Below are 23,862 nucleotides of genomic sequence, written 5' to 3'. Positions count from 1 at the left end.
TATGAGGTGTCAAAGGAAAGCTATCAGCATCAGATGAACAGCTAACAGCTCTAGGTGACTGACATGGAGATGAGTCTGACTGGGTGTCCAGTGGCCCTGAACAACCAACTCTGTGAGTGTGCACCCCAACCTGTGAGTAATGCGTCTGTTGTTGTGGTCCTCTGCAGAACTGGGTCTAGGAAAGATTGTCCTTTTCGAAGATTATTGGAATTCCACCACTGCCGAGAGAGGCGAGCTTGATGGCTGATCAACACTAGATCTTCTAGCTGACCAGACACTGTAGAAAATTGATGCACTAAGCATTCTTGCAACAGGAGCGTATTTAGCATGGCATGATGCCCTGGTCCCTAGGAGACGCATACCTGTTCTCTCTAGTAAACGCTAGTGAGGCTGAAACTGTGGGATAAGCGTTTGGAAGGATTAAATCCTTGCTGCATTTGAGTAAGCCATCCCCATATGTGAGTTGAGGATGGCTCCAAGGCAAGGCTGTATTTTAAGTTGTTGCAGAGTAAATTTGACTGCATTGATTGTAAAACTTAGTTGGTGAAGTAGGTTTATAGTAGCTTAGGTGTGTTGAAAACATTTGTAATGTGTTGTGCTTTTGATAAGCCAGTCGTCCGGGTAAGGGAAAACATCTATGTTTTGCCTTCTTAAGTGAGCTGCTACCACTGCTAGTCATTTGGTAAACAGCATTGGGTTGTGGTGACCCCAAATGGAGGAACTTAGAAATCAAATTGTTGTCTGTTGAACACAAACCTGAGGTATTGATGGTGTGCTGGGTGAATTGGAAAGTGAAAGTACGTGTTCTTGAAGTCCAAGACGACCAAGAAGTAGGCTTGATGTAGTAGCGGGATAACATCTTGAAGAGTGACTGTGTGGAAATGCACTGAGAGAATTTACCTATTTAGGGGTGTGAGGTCTAGAATTGGTCTTAGAGAATCGCCCTTTTTTGGGTATTAGGAAGTATATTGAATAAACCCACTTGCATTGTTGGTGTAATGACACATGTTCTAACACTCTATTTTGTACAAGAGCTTGGACTTCCTCTTTAAGCAGCTGCCGATGGTCTGTTGACAGTCTGCGGGTGTGTGATGGACTGTTTGGAGGTGAGCTCCAAGCAGTAACCATGTTGGATAATATCCAATACCCACAGGTTGGTGGTGATATTCCACTATGCAGGAAAGAAATGTTAGAATCTTCCCTCGACAGGTGTTATGTGATTGGCAGGAATGGTGGGCAAGTCAAGGTTTTGTGGCGGTGGCGGATGGTTTTGAGAAACCACCTCTGCTTCTGCCCTTAACGTTTTTGTTTCTATATGATCCTTTATAGTCCCCCTAGGCAATGTAGTTTATGATTGGGGATGTTGATATGAGGTGGAAGTGTCAGAAGATGTGGGTTTGGTTGCTCAACGATATGGGGAGCCTTGAAATGTACCTCATTTTGCATGTATTTCTAAAGCCCCTGAATCTTTAGTGGTCCCATTGTCTTTTTTTTATTTTTTCAAGTAGAGTGTCTACTTGAGGGCCAAAGAGGCCTTCCCAAGAAGTGCAAGAATATTTTGTTATACTTCAGGCTTGAAGCCTGAAACTTAAAAAAAAAAAAAATGTTGATCACTTCTGTCAAGGACGGCTATTTGTTAAAACTGGTCCTTAACACTGTTTTTAACTCTTGATCGTAGCAGACATCAATAAAATTTGCAGTCTGTCTACGCCTCAATTTTAGTTCTCACTTCACTGTTTTCGCACTGCACTTTTATTTCTATCCCATACATTCCACTATCTACATACTGCTCATCTTGGTAACTATACCTTTTGACATCCTTGAGCTCTAATATCTATGGAGCAAGAATGTCAGCCTTTACAAAAGGATACCCAAATGATGAAGCCAATCACCAGGCAAGGTGAGTGATGGGAATCCATACATATAAACTGTATGTCATTCTTATGAATCGTGGGCTTTGTTGAGTTTTTCCTGTTCTTTCTCTATCTTCTAGAGACTGGGATATATTTTGTATTTACGTGTTATTTGGGGCTGCATATCCCGGTTAGTCAAGTGTGAACTAAACAAAAGTTTTTTTGCAAACAAGAAAAGGATACAAAGTGAGACCAATTTCTCACAATTCAGAATTCCTCGTAGGCTCACAAGTGATCTGAAAAAATAAATGAAGTCACACAATGTGCAATAGAATCTTAGGATAGAGTCTTTCCATTCATTCTCTATTTAATGTTTGGTAACAGGGTAAACCATCACACTCACGCCCAAAAAAATTAGCTATAACCCCCATCTTACCTTGTGAGAATGGAGGACAAGGCCTCACCTCACCTGGCAACAGCTCAGGATAAAGGAGGCACCACTCTAAAAGGAAAAGTACACCAAACTAAAATTCATGCGTGTAACATATAACCTTCAACATTAAAAACAGACCGAAATACCAAAGGTATTAGGTTAAGCACTCTCAGCTCACGTATCTCCCCACTCTCTCATGTTGAACAACACTATCCCTCCTTGAGGGTGTTTATTGTAGTGTCTATACATAAAAACAAAAAAAAATTTCAGGCTATAGCCAAATGTGTCGTAATGGTGACCATAAACCTCATGAAGGTGTTTTAATAACAAAGGTTCTGTATAATCACAGCCCTTAGCTCACAGCTACTAAGATGGTACTTGTGTAATGATTGAAGCGCTAATCATAAAATCTGTCTATTCAGAAACAGCAACAAAGAAAGTCACGGTACTTCGATGACTGAGTTAACCGTTAGTAGAGGTATCTACAACCAACAGCTAAATCACAACAATTGACCAAGTTAGCCGTTAGTAGAGGTATATACAACCGACAGCTAAATCACAGCCTCTTATTCTTAGCAATATTCTAATTTAGACCCCCATAAGGATACTCCGTAATTATATCCTGAATATCGCAATTAAGACAAGGATAAAGTCAAAGATGTCAGCAGAGAGTGTGCTTGCTCTTACCTATCCGTCGGTACCTCTGACGGTCTTCGGAGCCGACGGGGAGGTACCGAGCGGAAAGAAGCCACTCACTAAATAGATCCTGCTCCTCTCAGCAGCCTACCCGGGACTTCCGTGTTGATCAGCGTAGTCCCGGTGTGCGCGAGAGTTCGTCCGAGATCTCGCGGGACTACGCTGACAACTACAGAATGACCTTGCGAGTATTGGGAGATGTAGTCTCAAGACTCTATGCTTAGAAAGAGACTTTGATGATAGACGGGCCGTGTAAACTATGTCATACACTCAGGGCCATTACATAGTATTGGTCTGCTGAAAAAATATATTGCAAATGTAGGGAACTTAACGAATCCAAACTGTTAGCATGAACTCCAACTGGCGAAATATCGTATCTATTCAAGAAATGGGTGTTTCACAATCAGCTAGCCTGCTGTGAGTATAAGCAGTGGAATTCAGTTATCAACTCTATGGGGCCAAATTATGTAGTAACTCTTTATGACCATTAAAACTACATTGACAGACCCCTCATAGAAAAATAATAACACCGCAGATAGAGCAAACAGAAGGCAAAACACAATGTACAGTAACTTGGAGTGTTAAAGAGTGGACCAGGGAATGGAGTCGTTCAGTCCTTGTGTGTCACTCTTAAGTCTAAAGACCCACTGTTGTTCTCTCAAAAGTAAGAATTTAGAGACATCAGTGACGTGCTGTGGAATGAAGGGTTGTTCTTAAACAGTCCACAGCATGTCCTCTGGTCTATGATTCAATTCCAAATAGTGGGCCATTAGTCCCGTCGCTTTTGTTTTGCACCTTACAGTGCTCATGCGTTCCATGATCCGTAACTTGACCTTGCCTACGGTCATACCCACATAGTTCAACTTGCAAGGGCATGTAATCAGATACACCACCTTCTCACTGTTACAGTTAGTAAATCTCTTTTGTATCCATGGGCGATCTGTACCTATGTCTACTGTTTTAGATATTTTTGTCATAGGACACACTTTACAGGTACCACACGGAAAGTGTCCCTGCACTGCAGGTGTACCCCAGATGGTATCTTGGGTCGGTGGTTCCGATGAATGAGGTCTTGTGTGTACTAGTTTGTCACGTAAGTTACTACTTCTCTTGAATGCAAAGAGAGGCTCTGGTATATTCTCACCTCCAACTTTAAGAATTTTCCAGTGTCAACGTATTGATTTCTTCACGTCGTTGGACACTGTACTGTAAGTATTAACACATGTCAGTCTCGGAGTTGTGTCTTGTTTGGCACTCTTTTCAAGTAGGCTCTCACGGTTAATGTTGCCAGCACGTTTGACCACTTCTTTAACCAATTTTCTGGGACAGGCTCTATTTACCAAGTTAGATGATAGGGTTTTGGCATGCCTGAGGAAACTGTCCTTCGTGGAACAGTTCCTGCGTATACGCAGGAACTGCCCATAAGGCAGGTTATCCTTGAGAGCTACTGGGTGATTACTTTTGTAACTCAACAAGGAGTTTCTGGCCATGGGCTTGGTATAGAATTCTGTCTCAAGACCAGCAGGGGAGGCATTAATCAATAGATCTAGAAAGGGCAACTTATATTTGTCCATCTCTACTGTAAATTTAAGGAAACTATTTCTGCTGTTGAGCCAGACTAGGAACTCGTTCACGCTGGTGGTGTCTCCTCTCCAAATAACGAAAATATCATCGATATAACGCCTCCACAGGTGGATGGAATCACGATGAGGGTTATTGGAATTGAGAACATGTTCCTGTTCGAAACCGTAAACGTACAGATTAGCCATGCTCGGAGCAAAAAGGCTTCCCATACTCGTACCAGATGTTTGGAGGTAGATGGTATCCTCAAATTTAAAGAAATTTTCTTTCATGGCTATCTGTGCGCACGCCATAATAAAATGAGGCGGTGTTATGGAATCTAGGTTTCGCTGTGACAGTATTGTATTCACAGAATCGAGGGTTTCATCCTGCGGAATCGAGGTGTACAAGGACTCCACATCAAACGATACGAGAAGATCCGTATCGTGATTGTATTGAATGTCAGGAATAAGTCTAAGCGCGTCCTTAGTATCCTGAAGGAAGGTGGGCATTTCCTTCACCATCGGGTTCAAAAGGAAATCAACAAAGGTCGAGAGGGGTTCCAAAAGTGACCCAGTCCCTGATATTGTAGGACGACCCAATGGTGGTCTATTAGGCTTGTGCACTTTAGGAAGGACGTAGAAATACGGCATGACAGGTTTTTTAGTCTGGAGGAAATTGGCCTCATGTGCTGTTATCCAACCCTCACTTTCAGCCTCTTCCACAATTGTGGATATGTTTCTCTTGATTCTTTTTTGTGGGGTCTTGTTTGAGTGGCCGGTAAGCGTTCCTCATTCCTAATTGTCGTGCGCATTCATTCCAATACACTTTTGTATCAAGTAGGACAATTGCCCCGCCTTTGTCAGCCGGCTTAATGATGATATTCGAGTCTGACATAAGGCTACGAAGTGCTAAATGCTCTTCCTTAGTAAAATTGGAAAATTTCTTACGCGCACAGATAGCCATGAAAGAAAATTTCTTTACATTTGAGGATACCATCTACCTTCAAACATCTGGAACGAGTATGGGAAGCATTTTTGCTCCGAGCATGGCTAATCTGTATGTTCACGGTTTCGAACAGGAACATGTTCTCAATTCCAATAACCCTCATCGTGATTCCATCCGCCTGTGGAGGCGTTATATCGATGATATTTTAGTTATTTGGAGCGGAGACACCACCAGTGTGAACGAGTTCCTAGTCTGGCTCAACAGCAGGAATAGTTTCCTTAAATTTACAGTAGAGATGGACAAATATAAGTTGCCCTTTCTAGATCTATTGATTAATGCCTCCCCTGCTGGTCTTGAGACAGAACTCTATACCAAGCCCATGGCCAGTAACTCCTTGTTGAGTTACAAAAGTCATCACCCAGTAGCTCTCAAGGATAACCTGCCTTATGGGCAGTTCCTATGTATGCGCAGGAACTGTTCCACGGAGGACAGTTTCCTCAGGCATGCCAAAACCCTATCATCTAACTTGGTAAATAGAGACTATCCCAGAAAATTGGTTAAACAAGCGGTCAAACGTGCTGGCAACAATAACCGTGAGAGCCTACTTGAAAAGAGTACCAAACAAGACAACTCCGAGACTGACATTTGTTAATACTTACAGTACAGTGTCCAACGACGTGAATAAATCAATACGTCGACACTGGAAAATTCTTAAAGTTGGAGGTGAGAATATACCAGAGCCTCTCTTTCCATTCAAGAGAAATAGTAACTTACGTGACAAACTAGTACACACAAGACCTCATTCATCGGAACCACCGACCCAAGATACCATCTGGGGTACACCTGCAGTGCAGGGACACTTTCCGTGTGGTACCTGTAAAGTGTGTCCTATGACAAAAAAATCTAAAACAGTAGACATAGGTACAGATCGCCCATGGATACAAAAGAGATTTACTAACTGTAACAGTGAGAAGGTGGTGTATCTGATTACATGCCCTTGCAAGTTGAACTATGTGGGTATGACCATACGCAAGGTCAAGTTACGGATCATGGAACACATTAGCACTGTAAGGTGCAAAAAACAAGCGACGGGACTAACGGCCCACTATTTGGAATTGAATCATAGACCAGAGGACATACTGTGGACTGTTTTAGAACAACCCTTCATTCCACAGCACGTCACTGATGTCTCTAAATTCTTACTTTTGAGAGACCAACAGTGGGTCTTTAGACTTAAGAGTGACACACAAGGACTGAACGACTCCATTCCCTGGTCCACTCTTTAACCCTCCAAGTTACTGTAAATTGTGTTTTGCCTTCTGTTTGCTCTATCTGCAGTGTTATTATTTTTCTATGAGGGGTCTGTCAATGTAGTTTTAATGGTCATAAAGAGTTACTACATAATTTGGCCCCATAGAGTTGATAACTGAATTCCACTGCTTATATTCACAGCAGACTAGCTGATTGTGAAACACCCATTTCTTGAATAGATACGATATTTCGCCAGTTGGAGTTCATGCTAACAGTTTGGATTCATTAAGTTCCCTACATTTGCAATATATTTTTTCAGAAGACCTAAACTATGTAATGGCCCTGAGTGTATGACAAAGTTTACACGGCCCGTCTATCATCAAAGTCTCTTTCTAAGCATAGAGTCTTGAGACTACATCTCCCAATACTCGCAAGGTCATTCTGTAGTTGTCAGCGTAGTCCCGCGAGATCTCGGACGAACTCTCGCGCACACCGGGACTACGCTGATCAACACGGAAGTCACGGGTAGGCTGCTGAGAGGAGCAGGATCTATTTAGTGAGTGGCTTCTTTCCGCTCGGTACCTCCCCGACGGCTCCGAAGACCGTCAGAGGTACCGACGGATAGGTAAGAGCAAGCACACTCTCTGCTGACATCTTTGACTTTATCCTTGTCTTAATTGCGATATTCAGGATGTAATTACGGAGTATCTTTATGGGGGTCTAAATTAGAATATTACTAAGAATAAGAGGCTGTGATTTAGCTGTCGGTTGTATATACCTCTACTAACGGCTAACTTGGTCAATTGTTGTGATTTAGCTGTTGGTTGTAGATACCTCTACTAACGGTTAACTCAGTCATCGAAGTACCGTGACTTTCTTTGTTGCTGTTTCTGAATAGACAGATTTTATGATTAGCGCTTCAATCATTACACAAGTACCATCTTAGTAGCTGTGAGCTAAGGGCTGTGCTTATACAGAACCTTTGTTATTAAAACACCTTCATGAGGTTTATGGTCACCATTACGTCACTTGTGGCTATAGCCTGAAAAAAAAATTTTGTTTTTATGTATAGACACTACAGTAAACACCCTCAAGGAGGGATAGTGTTGTCCAACATGAGAGAGTGGGGAGATACGTGAGCTGAGAGTGCTTAACCTAATACCTTTGGTATTTCGATCTGTTTTTAATGTTGAAGGTTATATGTTACACCGCATGAATTTTAGTTTGGTGTACTTTTCCTTTTAGAGTGGTGCCTCCTTTATCCTGAGCTGTTGCCAGGTGAGGTGAGGCCTTGTCCTCCATTCTGACGAGGTAAGATGGGGGTTATAGCTCATTTGTTTGGGCGTGAGTGTGATGGTTTACCCTGTTACCACACATTAAATAGAGAATGAATGGAAAGACTCTATCCTAAGATTCTATTGCACATTGTGTGACTTCCATTTATTTTTTCAGATCACTTGTGAGCCTACGAGGAATTCTGGATTGTGAGAAATTGGTCTCACTTTGTATCCTTTTCTTGTTTGCAAAAAAACTTTTGTTTAGTTCACACTTACAGCAGTAGCTTTATTGTTTATAGAGGTCCTGATGAAAGCACATGGTTTATCTTTGCCGTTGAGTGCTGAAACATGTTGACCACTTCTGTCAAGGACGGCTATTTGTTAAAACTGGTCCTTAACACTGTTTTTAATTCTTGATTGTAGCAGACATCAATAAAATTTACAGTCTGTCTACGCATCAATTTTAGTTCTCACTTCACTGTTTTCGCACTGCACTTTATTTCTATCCCATACACTCCACTATTTAGATACTGCTCATCTTGGTAACTATACCTTTTGACATCCTTGAGCTCTAATATCTATGGAGCAAGAATGTCAGCCTTTACAAAAGGATACCCAAATGATGAAGCCAATCACCAGGCATGGTGAGTGATGGGAATCCATACATATAAACTGTATGTCATTCTTATGAATCGTGGGCTTTGTTGAGTTTTTCCTGTTCTTTCTCTATCTTCTAGACACTGGGATATATTTTGTATTTATTTGCCTGAAACTTTAAGCCAGGCATGCCGGCGAATGAGGACACTGGCTTTAACGCCTATTGCTGGTTTATCGGCTAAAAACAATCTCAAAAACAAATTTTTTAAATTCTCTAGGAGATGCTGGAGGAGCTCGCTCATTTCATCCCATGTGGGAGGAGACCAAAGGAGTTATCAATTGGGGCACCACTCTCTTCCCTGCAGCATTTATTTTCCTAGCTTCCTTGTCTGGTGGGGAGTTTGCCTTTTCCTTGCTGTTTCTACCACTAAAGTCAGGTGGTAGTTAACCCTTTATGAAAGTGGGTTCGCTAGGGGAGGTTTCGTATTTTCAATCTACCCTCTGTGTAATGACCCGTGCTTTAACCGGATCTTTAACAATGTCTGGAGTATGTCTTAGCATACCCTTGAGCATTATCAGGTATTAGGCCGAGTGTTGGGAGGATGCAAGTGTCTAAAATAAAAAGTCGTCCTCCAGTGGTTCCCTGAGGAGTTGAACCTTATGATACTTGGCTACCCTACCTATATGATCATGGTAGGTAGTAGCATCATCTGTAGGGGAAGGCTTCGCTGGATTCAAGTTTGGGTCTGTGTCCGACTGAGGGTTTGTGTTGTATGTGTCCCACAAGTCATCTTGCGTTAGAATGGAGTATTGGTTTCCATCATACCCTTGATCCCTGTATTCCCCATGTTCCCTAAAAGAATCAATGGATTCTAGAGGTGAATAATGTTTGTATTCAGAAGGTGAAAGTGGTGGAGTGTGTGCCCTTGGTTCCACCAGTGGTGGTGGTAAACTGATGCGCAGTGGACTGGCGGCCTTGTCAGCTCTTTTCCCATGTTTTGGGTTGCAGGGGACCTCTAAATCTTTCTCAAAGCTTAATTGTCTTTTAGCCGGATTTTCCTTTGTTTTAGGAGGTGTAGTCAGTATTTGACAGGTGTCAGGGTGAATATGTATCTGTCTTCGCCTTCAACTGATGCCTTTCTGCAGTCTCTGAAGCACAAGTTCTACAGTTTCAGAACTGATCCTTTGTTTGGAGCCTGAGGGGTGATATTTGGCTCAGAAGCAGCATTCAATGCGAAAGATTTTGATGCTAAGGGTTTTGGGTCCAAGACAATTATTTTTGATGCTGAAGATGGTTGAGGTTTCGGTGCTGTGGCTCTCAACTCAGAGTCTCAGCTTGAGACCGACGACTGGTAACTGTGGACTTTGTGCAGTTCTTTGGGTGCCGAGCCGAGGCTGGGTGTTTCTGATACAGATGTTCATTGCTGACCATGGCTTGAGGGAGGTGGTGGCCTGTGCACATATTCCATCAATCTAAAGTAGATGTTTGAGGAGTGCTGCACAGTACTCACAGTCTGTCCTGGTGAAGGTCCTGGATCTCGAGCTCGGATCCCAAACTGTCATTGTGCGAAACGTTACCCTCATCCGTTGCTGACACTTGAACCTTGGCCTTGTGGTGGTAGTCTTCAATTCCAAACATATCTGAGTGTCCTCAATTGTGGGTCAGACATCTCGAGCCTTCTTGCGTGCCAATCTCACAATGCCTTCTATGATCGGAACGACTGGCAAGCCTCGCAAGTGGCAAGAACAAAACGTTGAAAAAAAGTTTTTCCCTGAATGGCAAAGGCCCTTAGGACGTTGGGTCATCTGGAATGTGCGAACCTCGATATGCAACCAATGTAGATATCTAAATAACAATAATCAATGACAATACCGACATTCAGGGCCTAACTAGTTGGAACCGACAATACTGAGATGGAGCAGAGGAGCACACGTCCGATCCCGATGGCGGAAAAAAACAATCTAACAATGGAGTCGAAGACCATGTGCATTGAAAGCAAGAGGAGGATCGCTACACCTCATGACTCGTAAGACTTCTTCAAAGAAAAACAACTTGCACACTTCCGAGCCCAACACTAGATGGCAGACTTATGATAAGCATATGTATCTACAGCCAGACAGGCCATCAAATACATAATTATAAGGACATTAAGGAACTGTGCAAACCTAGCTGAAGGATTGAGAGCACAATCACCAGGATGGAATCCTGTACAGAGAAAATCAAAGCAGGGAAGGAAAAAACTGTGATGGACGTCATGGAGCCAAACACCAGCAACAAAAGCAGCTCTACTCTTTAAACCAGTATTAGGCAATATGGGAGCCCTTCTGATTCAGCACAATATATATTTTAATTCTATCCTAATTTAATTAGAGCTGTTGTAACAGTTGAGTAACCAAAAGTTGGATCCTGGTTCTCCCACCCATTCCTACAAATGCTCATAGGAGTTTATTGATTCACTATTTTCCACTGTAGTACTGGACTAAGCAACAGCTGAGGTCAATTATGGTGTGTAGGGCATATTGGATTGGAATGTGGAACCATTGAGCCAATGTGACTGGAACTATTAGGACATGTGGAGGAGAACTCTGCTACTCAAAGCAGGGAGACCAGATGACCCGACCTGACACCAGGAGCCAACCTTCAGCAATTGATGACCCACCCAGCAGTGCCATCAGGACTCCTGGCTCCTTAGAAAGGAATTGACTCCTTTTGTTGTGAAGTCATCATCCTGGCATCTTGAGGGTCTGAGAGTTGTGCAGGCTGGTAAACCCTGTGTTTTCACAACAAAATGCTCTTCTGGACTTCCTAGATGCCAACAAATGGGAAAATTAATCTTAGAGGAATAATTTCAAAGGAGATCTTTTCACCATGTTAAGAGCACAGAAATATCATGATCAATGGTTCATTTATGTTTTTTAGTTGACAACCTTTTACAAATGTATAGCTTGATTTTGACTGCAACCTTCTTCATCCCTTCAATTCACCTCAAGCACTTAAGTTTCAGCACACATGGATCTTGAATTTTGAGGACTAATGACAAGATTGGCTGTTCAAGTACTGAAAATTAAATATTTTCAGTATGTTGGAGGCTAAGGTATACTTCTTAAGTTCACTATCATGTTTTGGTGACCACTGCATGGCTTGTGTTAAGCTTTTCAATAAACAGATTAATTAAAAGTGCAATCTGTGGCTAAGGGTGACGGGGAGGAGCTTTGGGAGTTTTCCCCTTTTGCGTGCAGGGTCATTGTAAGTTCTTTCGCTTGGTGCCTGGGTCCATGTATGAAGTTTCCTTGAACTTCTTAAAGTATGAGTTGCTTCTGAATGCCCATCTTCATATATTGAATCATATACCATCTGAGATGTTTGTGTCGCCTTTCCATATTAGCAGAGGACATTAGGTCGCTCCGCTTCTGATCTGGCCCCATACTGTGGAAAAATCTCTCTCTTCAATATTCGGCTGCTTTCGTTTAAATATCAAATCCATACTCACCGGAGTATATGTTTATGGGATCAGATTCACACTTGGGGCAAATTCAACATTTCATGTGATGTATGTGCGCTTGGTTAACCTCTGTTCAATACCCTCACAGGACATAGGTTTATCAATAAAGGCTTCTGTTACTTTGGACACCCCTAGTGATAGCCAACATCTCCGGATAGACTTCAAGGGGCAGATTTACAATAACTAGTGCATCCCTGCATATCAGCAGGGATGTGCAGGGATTGTGCGCCATGCCTCCGCCACCATGGATGTGCTGCATTTACAATGCGGTGCACCATGGGGCAAAAATGGACAGATGCGTGAAGCATCTACTGCTGTAAAGGCGGCGCATTGCTGGAGTTGCGTTGCAAGCGCGACGCAGCTTCAGCAAAGCTCGGGGGTGCCCTATCCTTAAAATGTTGCGTCAATCCTTACGCTTACTTCAAGCAGGTGCAGGGTTTTGACGCAGCATGGCCCTAAAAGTGACAGAGTGAAATCTTGTAGATTTGACTCAGCCACTTTTAGGAGGTGTTCCTGCGGCAGAACGCCCCCCCCACCCCCCCGCGCCGGATCTCCTACATGTGGCGCAGGGCTTTACAACGTGACGCATCTCCCAGAACCGTCATGTCACGTGGAGGAGTGTGGCTTAATGGTTAGAGCGGCAGACCCTGATGCAGAGTTCTGGCCAGGGACCAGGGTTCGATTCCCGCCTCGGCGGGGTCTCGGGCTCAATTTCCTTGGACCTGTTAATTCTCGCCTCGGTGCCTATTCTAATCACGGGTCCCACGCTGCAACTCTGGGCAATAGCTTGCTTAGCCTCCACACCGGCCCCAACAGCGCTGGGATGCCTGGCTTCACCCTGGGGGTGCCCAGGAGTGGACACTTCACAGGGAAAGTCAGGAGGGGTTCCACAGCGGTATGAGTATCAGCGCCAGGAAGCCGAATAGGCGACACCGCAAGGTGACCGTCTGGTGACAGTGCGCTCTATAAGTACCATGACATTTACATTTATTTACATTTAAATACCCTGCAGCATGGCGCTGGCTTTGTTCTGCCGCTGCGTCACAAAAGTGACCCAACTGTGGCATAAGAGAGGAGCAAGGGGCTTGTAAATCTGCCCCCAAGTGCCTTCAGCGGTAGGTTTTGGGTTCACCCCATAATTAGAAAAGGTATGCACAGAGCTCTCTTAATGGTACAGGAAACTGAAGTAGCTCGCAGTGCATGTGTGGTGTTTCAAATTCAATGCTTGTTACCCACATCCTGTGAGGCAACAGCAAGTTACCGATGCTAAACTAACATGTGGTCGCTGGAGAGCCTTGCTTTGTGCACTATGTATACTCTACAAGCAAGTGTTAAATGAATAACAGCCAAGTCAGAAGAACAGAAGCGAAAGACTACTTTGACATCCCTCCTACAAGGTGGAAAAGAGGCACTTGGTGCAAAAGGCCCTGGTGTGCCTGTGCAGCACCCAGGGACACATACAGGAAGTGTGCAAGCACAGGAGGCTGGTGAACTTTTTAGTGGGGTGTTTGAACAGTGGGGTGAAAGCAGGTAACATCCGTTCATGCTCACCAGCCCAGCTAAATAACAGGCGGGCAAGCAGGGGGTGGATTAAACCGGGGAGTGGCATGCATCAGGACAGGTGCCACCCCCTCGTGCTGATTGTGGGTGAAGAGAGTGTGCTTCACGATGAAGATCAGACCTTCTGTAGAAGTAACATGGGGCAGATATACAAGGCCCTTGCGCCACTTTTGCATCATTTTTAACATGAGAAAAGTGACGCAAAAGTGGCGTAAGGGCTTGGAAATCTGCCCCATGAGGGCCACCTAAACAAAGAGGGCTGGACCCTTTCAGGCGGAGACAAAGGTGCAGATGTACTGAGGCTTTGCACCATCCCAAAACAACGCAGAGCGACACAAAGTCCTACCTGGGAATTTACTGGCTGTCCATCAGAAAAGGTTTTTAGTGATGGACAGGAGCCCTTTTCTCAGTCCTAGGACACCTTTGCACTGCTTTGCGCCCTTTGCTTTGCGGGGTAATTACTGGGGCCATGCTGTGGGGCAGATTTACAAGCCCCTTGCTACACTTTTACGCCGCCATTGCATCACTTTTGTGATACAGTGGCGGCGTAAACAATGTACCACAATGCGATATATTTACAAAAAGTGACGCATCTAGTGAGATGCGTCACTTTGTAAAGCCCTGTAACACCAACCCTGCATACATTATACCTGATGCAGGTATAATGTATGCAGGGTTGGTGTTCCGTTGCAAGGAGGCTTCTTAAAAGTGATGCAGTTAAATCTACAAGATTTCACTGAGTCACGTTTACGTCCCTGCTGCGTCAAAACCAGGCGTAAGGAGTGACGCAGCATAGCAAGTATAGGACGTCCCCAAGCAATGCTGGAGTTGAGTCGCTCTTGCGACATAAGTCCAGCAATGCGTCACCTTTGCGGCATCAGATGCGTCACGCATCTGTCTATTCATGCGCAATGGTGTGCCGCATTATAAATGCGGCGCATCCATGGTGGCGCAAGGGGTTTCTGCCGTGACGCAAAATAACTGGTGCATATCTGCTGATATGCAGGGATGCGCCAGTTATTGTAAATCTGCCCCTGTGACTTTACTGAGGCGGATGAGTGCAAATACCCGAGGCTTTGACACAAAACCCAATCTACTAATTGTCTGAGCAGATTAGTTTGCAGCTGTACACAGTGGCGTCAATTGAGCCAGGTGCATGGAGTGAAGGTGTGTGTGCACGCTTGTCAATCGAGGGCAGCCAATGGCAGGCTTGTCCTGCAGTGGTGTCTCCTAATGAATGAATGAATGAATGAAATATCATTTGTAATGCGCAACTATGCCCAGTGGGCGTCAAGGCGCCTAAGCCAAATAGAAAGCTGTTAGCAGACAGAAACAGAGCCTACTGGTATGCCTTAATAAAGAGCCAAGTTTTCAGTGACTTCCTGAAGAGGTCGAGGGAAGGAAGTAGTTTGATTTCAAGGGGAAGGGAATTCCACATCAAAGGTGCCAGTATGGAGAAAGCTTTACTCTAGCCTTCTTGGCTCTGGGAATTACCAGTTGATTAAGCTCGCTGGATCGTAAACATCTGCTCGGAACATATCTGGTGAGTAATGATATAATAACATGGTTGCTCAATATTTTGCCATTCTGTGAGCTTGAGGGGTCTTTGTCAAGGAGACTGCAACTCTTGCAACACAAGTTAGGATCTTTTGACTGATATTTTTATTTTTGTAGTTGCTTGTAAATTCGAAACAGAGCTCTCCCTAAGCACATTTTTATGGCAAAAAATGGTACTGGGCCATAAGGAACCACGTGATGAGACCAAGATCACACAACTAAATCACTTAAGAAGTCCAGCATTCGAATTGAGATCTCCTGGATCCAAACTCTACAACTTAATCTCTAGACGATCAGGGCCTTATTTATGAGGCCTTGCGACAGTTTTGCGCTTCTAATGCGTTACTTTTTGTGATGCATCGGCGGTGTAAAACATGCCTCCTGTTGCGCCCTATTTACAAAGTGACGCATCTAAGCAGATGGTCACTTTGTAAACCCCTGCGCTACATTATACCTGCGTCAGGTATAATGTATGCAGGGGGGAGGCGTTCCCATGTAAGAAAGATTCTTAGATGTGACGCAGTGAAATCTATGAGAGTTCACTGCACCACTTCTAGGGTGAAAATGCGTCAATATCTTATGCCTGCCTCACAGCAGGCGTAAGACTGACGCAGGCCCTTTCACATGGGGCTTGCTATTTTTTCATCATGATGGATATTTTTGCACCGAAGCAATGAGGTACTTTTATTACAGTTAATTAAGTGCATCTGGTTAACACCACCTACTTTCTACAATGTATTTTTTTTGTCATTCCCTGTGGAGAGGTGTTTGAGGCCCACCTCTTGTCATAGATGGTGGGAGTGTTGGAACTGGAGGGCAGCTTGGTCGCAAATACGGGGTTAGGGGCATTTTGGAATGTAATGATCTATAAGCCATGCTTTAGTTGTCATATTACTCACTGTTGGTGCCTCTTGTCCCTTTTCTCTTTTTACACTTGGTAGGAAACCTCAGAACGGTCTACGGACCCTTAACCGGACCAGTGCGGATCAACCTTTCGGATATCACAGACAGCGACACCGTGGTCTGGAAGAGCAGTGACAAGCAGCATATCGCTAAATGGAAAAGTGGTCTGGTTGGTAAACCCGCCCTCGGTTTTAGTCTCCTCAGTAATAATGCGCTACAGGTGGACCAAGAACAGGACATGACGTTAGTTGTGGAGGTGGCTGACGACGGCGGGAAACTCAAAAAGAATGAAACAATTCGCCTCATTCGAATTGGTAAGATGAAGCGCCATGGTAGTAACTTTCCTGTTGTTTCCCTTCAGTGCTATGAGAATGCATTTATTTATCAGTTTTTTGTAGCCTGTCAGTCTTGAGTCTCTACTCCTAGCTATAAGATCCATTGTACTGCAGACAGCACACACTGCTCTCTAGCTTTCAGTACCCTTTGTATGAATGCGGCGGCCAGGGTTCTGCTGCAATTCCCTGGGCGCACAAGCATGAAGCAGCATTTACGCGACTTGCATTGGCTGCCTGTTGTCCACCGCATTCAGTTCAAGGCCCTTACGCTGGCTCATAGAGCCTTGCATGGTCTTGGCCCGGTTTACCTCCAGAGGCGCTTTTCCTTCTACACGCCTTCTAGAAACCTTCGCTCTACCACTCTGCGCCTGACCACTGTTCCCCGCTTTCGCAGGGTTCGGTTAGGGGGTAGCTCCCTCTCCGTTAAGGCTGCAGTGGCCTGGAATTCCCTTCCTCTGGAGCTGCGCAACATCCAAGACACTATGCTATTTAAGACACAGCTGAAGACCTTCCTTTTTAACCAATCCATCTAAATATGCTGCTCGTTGTTATGGTTCACCTCCGCGCCGGGACACTCTTGAGTATCCGTGCGCGATATAAATGTTTAATAACATAACATAACATAACTTTGTTACATTCCACCTGGCAGGCGGAGAATGGAAAGAGTGGCCAAGGTGCTTATGACTAAAGACAGATTTCCACAACACCAGGCCAGAGAGACACCCCAACTCCCCAAACGCAAACCCACAATTTCTTAAAAGTAATCATGTCTCAGCCTTAGTAGCATGCACCTAGGGGTGAAGAAGGCACTTATGAGGAGCTGGGGTTGGAATGGCACAATTCATTCAACAATGCAGCTCAAAGATTAAAAGGCTGCTGAGTTTTGTGGCCATTAAATGGCACGAAGCGTTGGACCAAGTGCCTTTACCTGGTCACGAAGCTAAGAGCCATCTTGTAATATTTTTTCGTTTATGGTAGGGTGTATTTTATTTCATATAATACGTTGGTCTTCTGTTCCTCTATTTAAGTCTCAAGTTCAGTTAAGTCAAGCTTGAGTAGCACCTCTAGTTCTGGTTTCACTCTGCTTTCTGGGGCTTGTAGACTTTTTAATAACTATAAACCGGCTGAGCCCTAATCTTATCTTGGACCTGCGAGTATCTGATCATTGCCCAGATAAGGGAACAAGGTAGGTTCACATACTCTGCAGTCCCAGACCCGATGAGATAAGTTCATTCTGGTCTGCCCAGGTTGGTGTCCCTTACCTGTGGCTCTGAGGGAACACCAGAGGGAGGTTGGGAGGTGAATCTTTGCAACAGAAGATGTTTTACTACCGTCTGCAAACTACTCAATGCCTGTTAATAAAAGCTGGTGTCCTGTGGCAGCTCAGTCTCCTCACCACACATCAATAAGGGCATATCTACTACAGACCATACACTCTTCACACCCCTCTTGAGAAGGACAGGTGCAGTATTGACAGAACCCTCTACCTATCAAAAATGACTTATGTATTGCCAACTCACCATTCTACTCACAGCAGTGAAATGGAATTTAGGAACTAATGACAGCATATTTTGCATGATACCATTTAGTTGAGACAAATGCACTACAGACAGCGCACACTGCTCACACCCATAAATATGCACTTATTTACCACTGAGAGCACAGACCTCTCACTCCTACCACTGGTGAACAACTGACAACACAGTGCTCACGCTAACCAATGGCAATAAGGCCTTATTTAATTCTGACACAATGCTTTGCCCACAGCCATTAGAAGAGACAGATGAACTACTAACAGCATACTGCTGATATTCAACTATAATGTCTTATTTACAATTAACACACACTCTGCTGACATCCATTAATAAGCACTTATTTACTACTGGCAGCACACTTAGCTGACACTTCTCAATAAGGACGTATTTACTACTGGCAGCACACTCTACTGACATCAATAAGGACATATTTGCTACTGGCAGCACACTTTGCTGACACTTATCAATAAGTACATATTTACTATTGGCAGCACACTTTGCTGACACTTATCAATAAGTACATATTTACTATTGGCAGCACACTTTGCTGACACTTATCAATAAGGATATATTTACAACTGGACGCACACTCTACTGACATCAATAAGGACCTATTTACTACTGACAGCACACTATACTGACATCAATAAGAACATATTTACTACTGGCAGCACACTTAGCTGACACTTATCCGTATTTACTACTGGCAGCACACTCCACTGACACCAATAGGGACATATTTACTACTGGCAGCTCACTCTACTGACATCAATAGGGACATATTTACTACTGGCTGCACACTCTACTGACATCAATAAGGACATATTTACTACTGGCAGCACACTTTGCTGAAACTTATCAATAAGGACATAATTACTTCTGGCAGCACACTTTGCTGACACTTATCAATAAGTACATATTTACTATTGGCAGCACACTTTGCTGACACTTATCAATAAGGACATATTTACTACTGGCAGCAAACTCTGCTGACACTTATCAATAAGGACATGTTACTACTGACAGCACACTCAGCTCATAGTATGTATACAGGCAGAAGTACTGCTGATAGCATTATTTGCTGATCCTTATAACCAATAATATATTTACTACTCACAGCTCACTGTGCTGACTCTCATCAACAATGTCTTATTTACTATTGACTATTATATAGAACAATGGTCCTTAGGGAGCAAGTATAAAGAACAAATACGATATAGATATTGATGGGTACTATAAAGTTTCGATGCCCAGCTGGGCAAGGAATTTTAATATGCAAATGAAAATCAATTTGAAGGTTTTATGGACATCATTTTCCCCACTTTAGCACGAAAATTGTTCATCCAATGGAGATTAGGCACTCTGCCCATTAAAACTTTTACCTGCAAATGGACTAAGAGGGATGATAAAATCTTTCCAGGGTGCAACAATCATGATGAGGAGGAAATTCATGTTCTGTTCTTCTACTTCTTTTCCTTCGCGGTGTGGAGTCTGTCCTAAACGGCCATTTTTTCGATCTTCGCGTATCGTTATGCCAAGAAAGTTGTTCAAGAAGCCTGCTCGCTGTTCTACGAGACTAACTTATTAAAGCGGACAGATCCTGCAAACACCGATATTCTAAATTAGCAAGAGACTTTAGGAAATGCTTTAAATATACAGATATTCTGCAACACGCTACTAAGGAACGGAAGCGGCCGCTGTTCGTGCTTCATTTTAAAACGAACTACCGACAAACTATAGGATATCGCTACATACGTATTTACTACTCTTTTGGCATCTTATTTCCCGAGACCGGGACCGCAGGGCTCTCCCATTTTCCTGCACTATTAATCAGCTATCTACCCAGAGACACACAATTGTGTGCAAAATATTTCCTCTCTGTGACCACCGGTGTCTAGTTGGACTCTGCCTAGCCTTTCACTGTTGATTTGCTGGACTAAGAAGCTGTTTGCCCAGAAAGTTCTGTAATTGGGATTCCTCCACTTACTTTGAAAGTCTTGAAGGACCTGGACGGCCGCTACAAATTAAATGACTGGCGCCCTGATGAAGGAGTTCCCCACTGTGGCATTTCCGAAACGCGCGTCGGCGCTTTCTTCTGTCTGACTGATGAGAGTCTGGTTGTTGTTTGTGTAGTTGTTGATATTTACATGAATGTTTTGCTGTATGAGTATGACTGGTATGTTTTTTTGCGTGAATGAATGAGTTTACAGAAATGTCTTTATGTTTCTTTGAGTTCTGGGCTAACGCTATATTTATTATATATATGTTGTGTGATTTACTGAAATTATGAACTTTTTATAAGTAAAAATGAAAATAAAATAATTTAAAAGAATATCAGCTTTTCTGTGGGCAATTGTTAATTTCGGAACCTACTGGTCCGCTCTATTTTTGGGAACTTCCCTTTCATTTTGTTGCTTATGCTTCTGTTCTTCTGCCCAGCCTACAATAGACCAAGGAAATATTGGCTTGTGCCACTATGTAGGAACTTGGGCATAAGGAGCCATCTGCATTCTTACAGAATATTGAAAACTTGTACTCTGCCCCACATAGTCTTTGCAGTTGCCAAATACTTAATGGCTATGTGGCAGATAAGGTATAAACTATTAAAAGACTGACATTGATATGAACTCTAATGCTACCCCTCTCTATGAATTGATTCCCAAGGAAATGATTTTTTATGATATGTTTTAATGTTTTTTAATGTTGAATGTTTTTATTGTATCTTTTATGGTCTAAAAGACTGAAATAAAGAATTTTTGGATTGGATTGGATTGGACATATTTACTACTGCAAGCTCACGTTGCTGACACTTATCAATAAGGACATATTTACTACTAGTAGCACACTCTACTGACACCAATAGGGACATATTTACTACTGGCAGCACACTCTACTGACATCAATAAGGACATATTTACTACTGGCAGCACACTTTGCTGACACTTATCATTATGGATATATTTACTACTGGCAGCACATTCTACTGACCCTTTCAATAAGGACATATTTATTACTGGCAGCACACTCTGCTGACACTTATCAATAAGGACATATTTACTACTGGGAGCACACTCTGCTGACACTAATCAATAAGGACATATGTACTACTGGCAGCACACTCTACTGACATCAATAAGGACCTATTTACTACTGGCAGCACACTCTGCTGACACTTAGCAATAAGGACATATTTACTACTGGCAGCACACTCTGCTGTAACTTAACAATAAGGACATATTTACTACTGGCAGCACACTCTATTGATATCAATAATGACCTATTTACTACTGGCAGCACACTCTGCTGACACTTATCAATAAGGACATATTTACTACTGGCAGCACACTCTACTGACATCAATAAGGACCTATTTACTACTGGCAGCACACTCTGCTGACACTTAGCAATAAGGACATATTTACTACTGGCAGCACACTCTGCTGTCACTTATCAATAAGGACATATTTACTACTGGCAGCAAACTCTGCTGACACTTATCAATAAGGACATATTTACTACTGGCAGCACACTCTATTGATATCAATAATGACCGATTTACTACTGGCAGCACACTCTGCTGACACTTATCAATAAGGACATATTTACTACTGGCAGCACACTCTACTGACATCAATAAGAACATATTTACTACTGGCAGCACACTCTTCTAACACTTAGCAATAAGGACATATTTACTACTGGCAGCACACTCTACTGACCCTTATCAATAAGGACATATTTACTACTGGCTGCACACTCTACTGACATCAATAAGAACATATTTACTACTGGCTGCACACTCTACTGACATCAATAGGGACATATTTACTACTGGCAGCACACTTTGCTGAAACTTATCAATAAGGACATATTTACTACTGGCAGCACACTCTGCTGTCACTTATCAATAAGGACATATTTACTACTGGCAGCACACTCTATGATATCAATAATGACCTATTTACTACTGGCAGCACACTCTGCTGACACTTATCAATAAGGACATATTTACTACTGGCAGCACACTCTACTGACATCAATAAGAACATATTTACTACTGGCAGCACACTCTTCTAACACTTAGCAATAAGGACATATTTACTACTGGCAGCACACTCTACTGACATCAATAAGAACATATTTACTACTGGCTGCACACTCTACTGACATCAATAGGGACATATTTACTACTGGCAGCACACTCTGCTGACACTTATCAATAAGGACATATTTACTACTGGCAGCACACTCTACTGACCCTTATCAATAAGGACATATTCACTACTGGCAGCACACTCTACTGACATCAATAAGGACATATTTACTACTGGCAGCGCACTCTACTGACATCAATAAGGACATATTTACTGCTTTCAGCACACTTTGCTGACACTTATCAATAAGGACATATTTACTACTGGCCGCACACTCTACTGACATCAATAAGGACATATTTACTACTGGCAACACACTCTGCTGACACTTATCAATAAGGACATATTTACTACTGGCAGCACACTCTGCTGACACTCATCAATAAGGACGTATTCACTACTGGCAGCACACTCTACTGACATCAATCGGACATATTTAATACTAGCAGCACACTCTGCTGACACTTATCAATAAGGACATATTTACTACTGGTAGCACACTCTACTGACATCAATAAGGCCATATTTACTACTGGCAGCACACTCTACTGACATTAATACGGCTATATTTACTACTGAAAGCACACTTCGCTGACACTTTTCAACAAGGACATATTTACTACTGGCAGCATGCTCTGCTGACACTTATCATTAAGGACATATTTACTACTGGCAGCACACTTTGCTGACACTTATCAACAAGGACATATTTACTACTGGCAGCACACTCTACTGACATCAATAAGGCCTTATTTACTACTGGCAGCGCACTCTACTGACATCAATAAGGCCTTATTTACTACTGGCTGCACACTCTACTGACATTAATAAGGCTATATTTACTACTGAAAGCCCACTTCACTGACACTTTTCAACAAGGACATATTTACTACTGGCAGCATGCTCTGCTGACACTTATCATTAAGGACATATTTACTACTGGCAGCACACTTTGCTGACACTTATCAATAAAGACGTATTTAATACTGGCAGCACACTCTGCTGACGCTTATCAATAAGGACATATTGACTACTGACAGCGCACTCTACTGACGCTTATTAAAAGGACATATTTACTACTGGCAGCACACTCTGCAGACACTTATCATTAAGGACATATTTACTACTGGCAGCACACTCTTCTAACACTTATCTATAAAGACATATTTAGTACTGGCAGCACACTCTACTGACAATTTAATTCAATTCAATTCATTCTTTATTCGGATACAAAAGATATCCATGAAAGTGCAGAATAAAAATGCCAGACCAACAAACGGTGCATACATAAATAAGAAGTTAAAAACAATTAGCGCAATTAACACGTAACTATAAATACACAAAAAAATAAACATAGTGCAAAAGGTCAGTACATCAAGTTCCTCATGGGCCTATAATTTTAATCATTGCCACGGTGGAGAAGTGTGGCTCACTGGTTAGAGCAGGCAGACCCTGGAGCAGAGGTCAGACCCGGGACCAGGGTTCAATTCCCGACGCGGCAGGGTCTTGAGCTAAAAATGTCCACGGACTCGATAATTCTCGCTCCGGTGCCTGCCCTAATCATGGGTTCTCACTCTGCAACTCTGGGCATTAAGCTTGCTTAATCTCCACAACGGCCCCCCGCGGCGGGATGCCTGGTTTTCACCTTGGGGATGCCCTGTAGGGGCTATCTCACAGGGAAAAGCCAGGACGGGTTCCCA

General features: G+C 43.1%; 1 protein-coding gene across 1 annotated transcript in view; it reads left to right on the top strand.

The window, feature by feature from the left end:
* The window catches only part of CD2 (CD2 molecule), a 105,480-nt gene that overhangs the window by 36,433 nt on the left and 45,185 nt on the right, over positions 1-23,862 (top strand). Inside the window, exon 2 of the mRNA XM_078656619.1 lies at positions 16,177-16,452. Coding sequence (XP_078512745.1) covers positions 16,177-16,452 — 276 coding nt within the window. The remainder of the gene's footprint in view (positions 1-16,176; positions 16,453-23,862) is intronic.

This window comes from Lissotriton helveticus, chromosome 8, assembly GCF_964261635.1.
Source record: "Lissotriton helveticus chromosome 8, aLisHel1.1, whole genome shotgun sequence".
NCBI lineage: Eukaryota > Metazoa > Chordata > Amphibia > Caudata > Salamandridae > Lissotriton > Lissotriton helveticus.
This window is presented reverse-complemented; position numbering and strand designations above follow the sequence as displayed.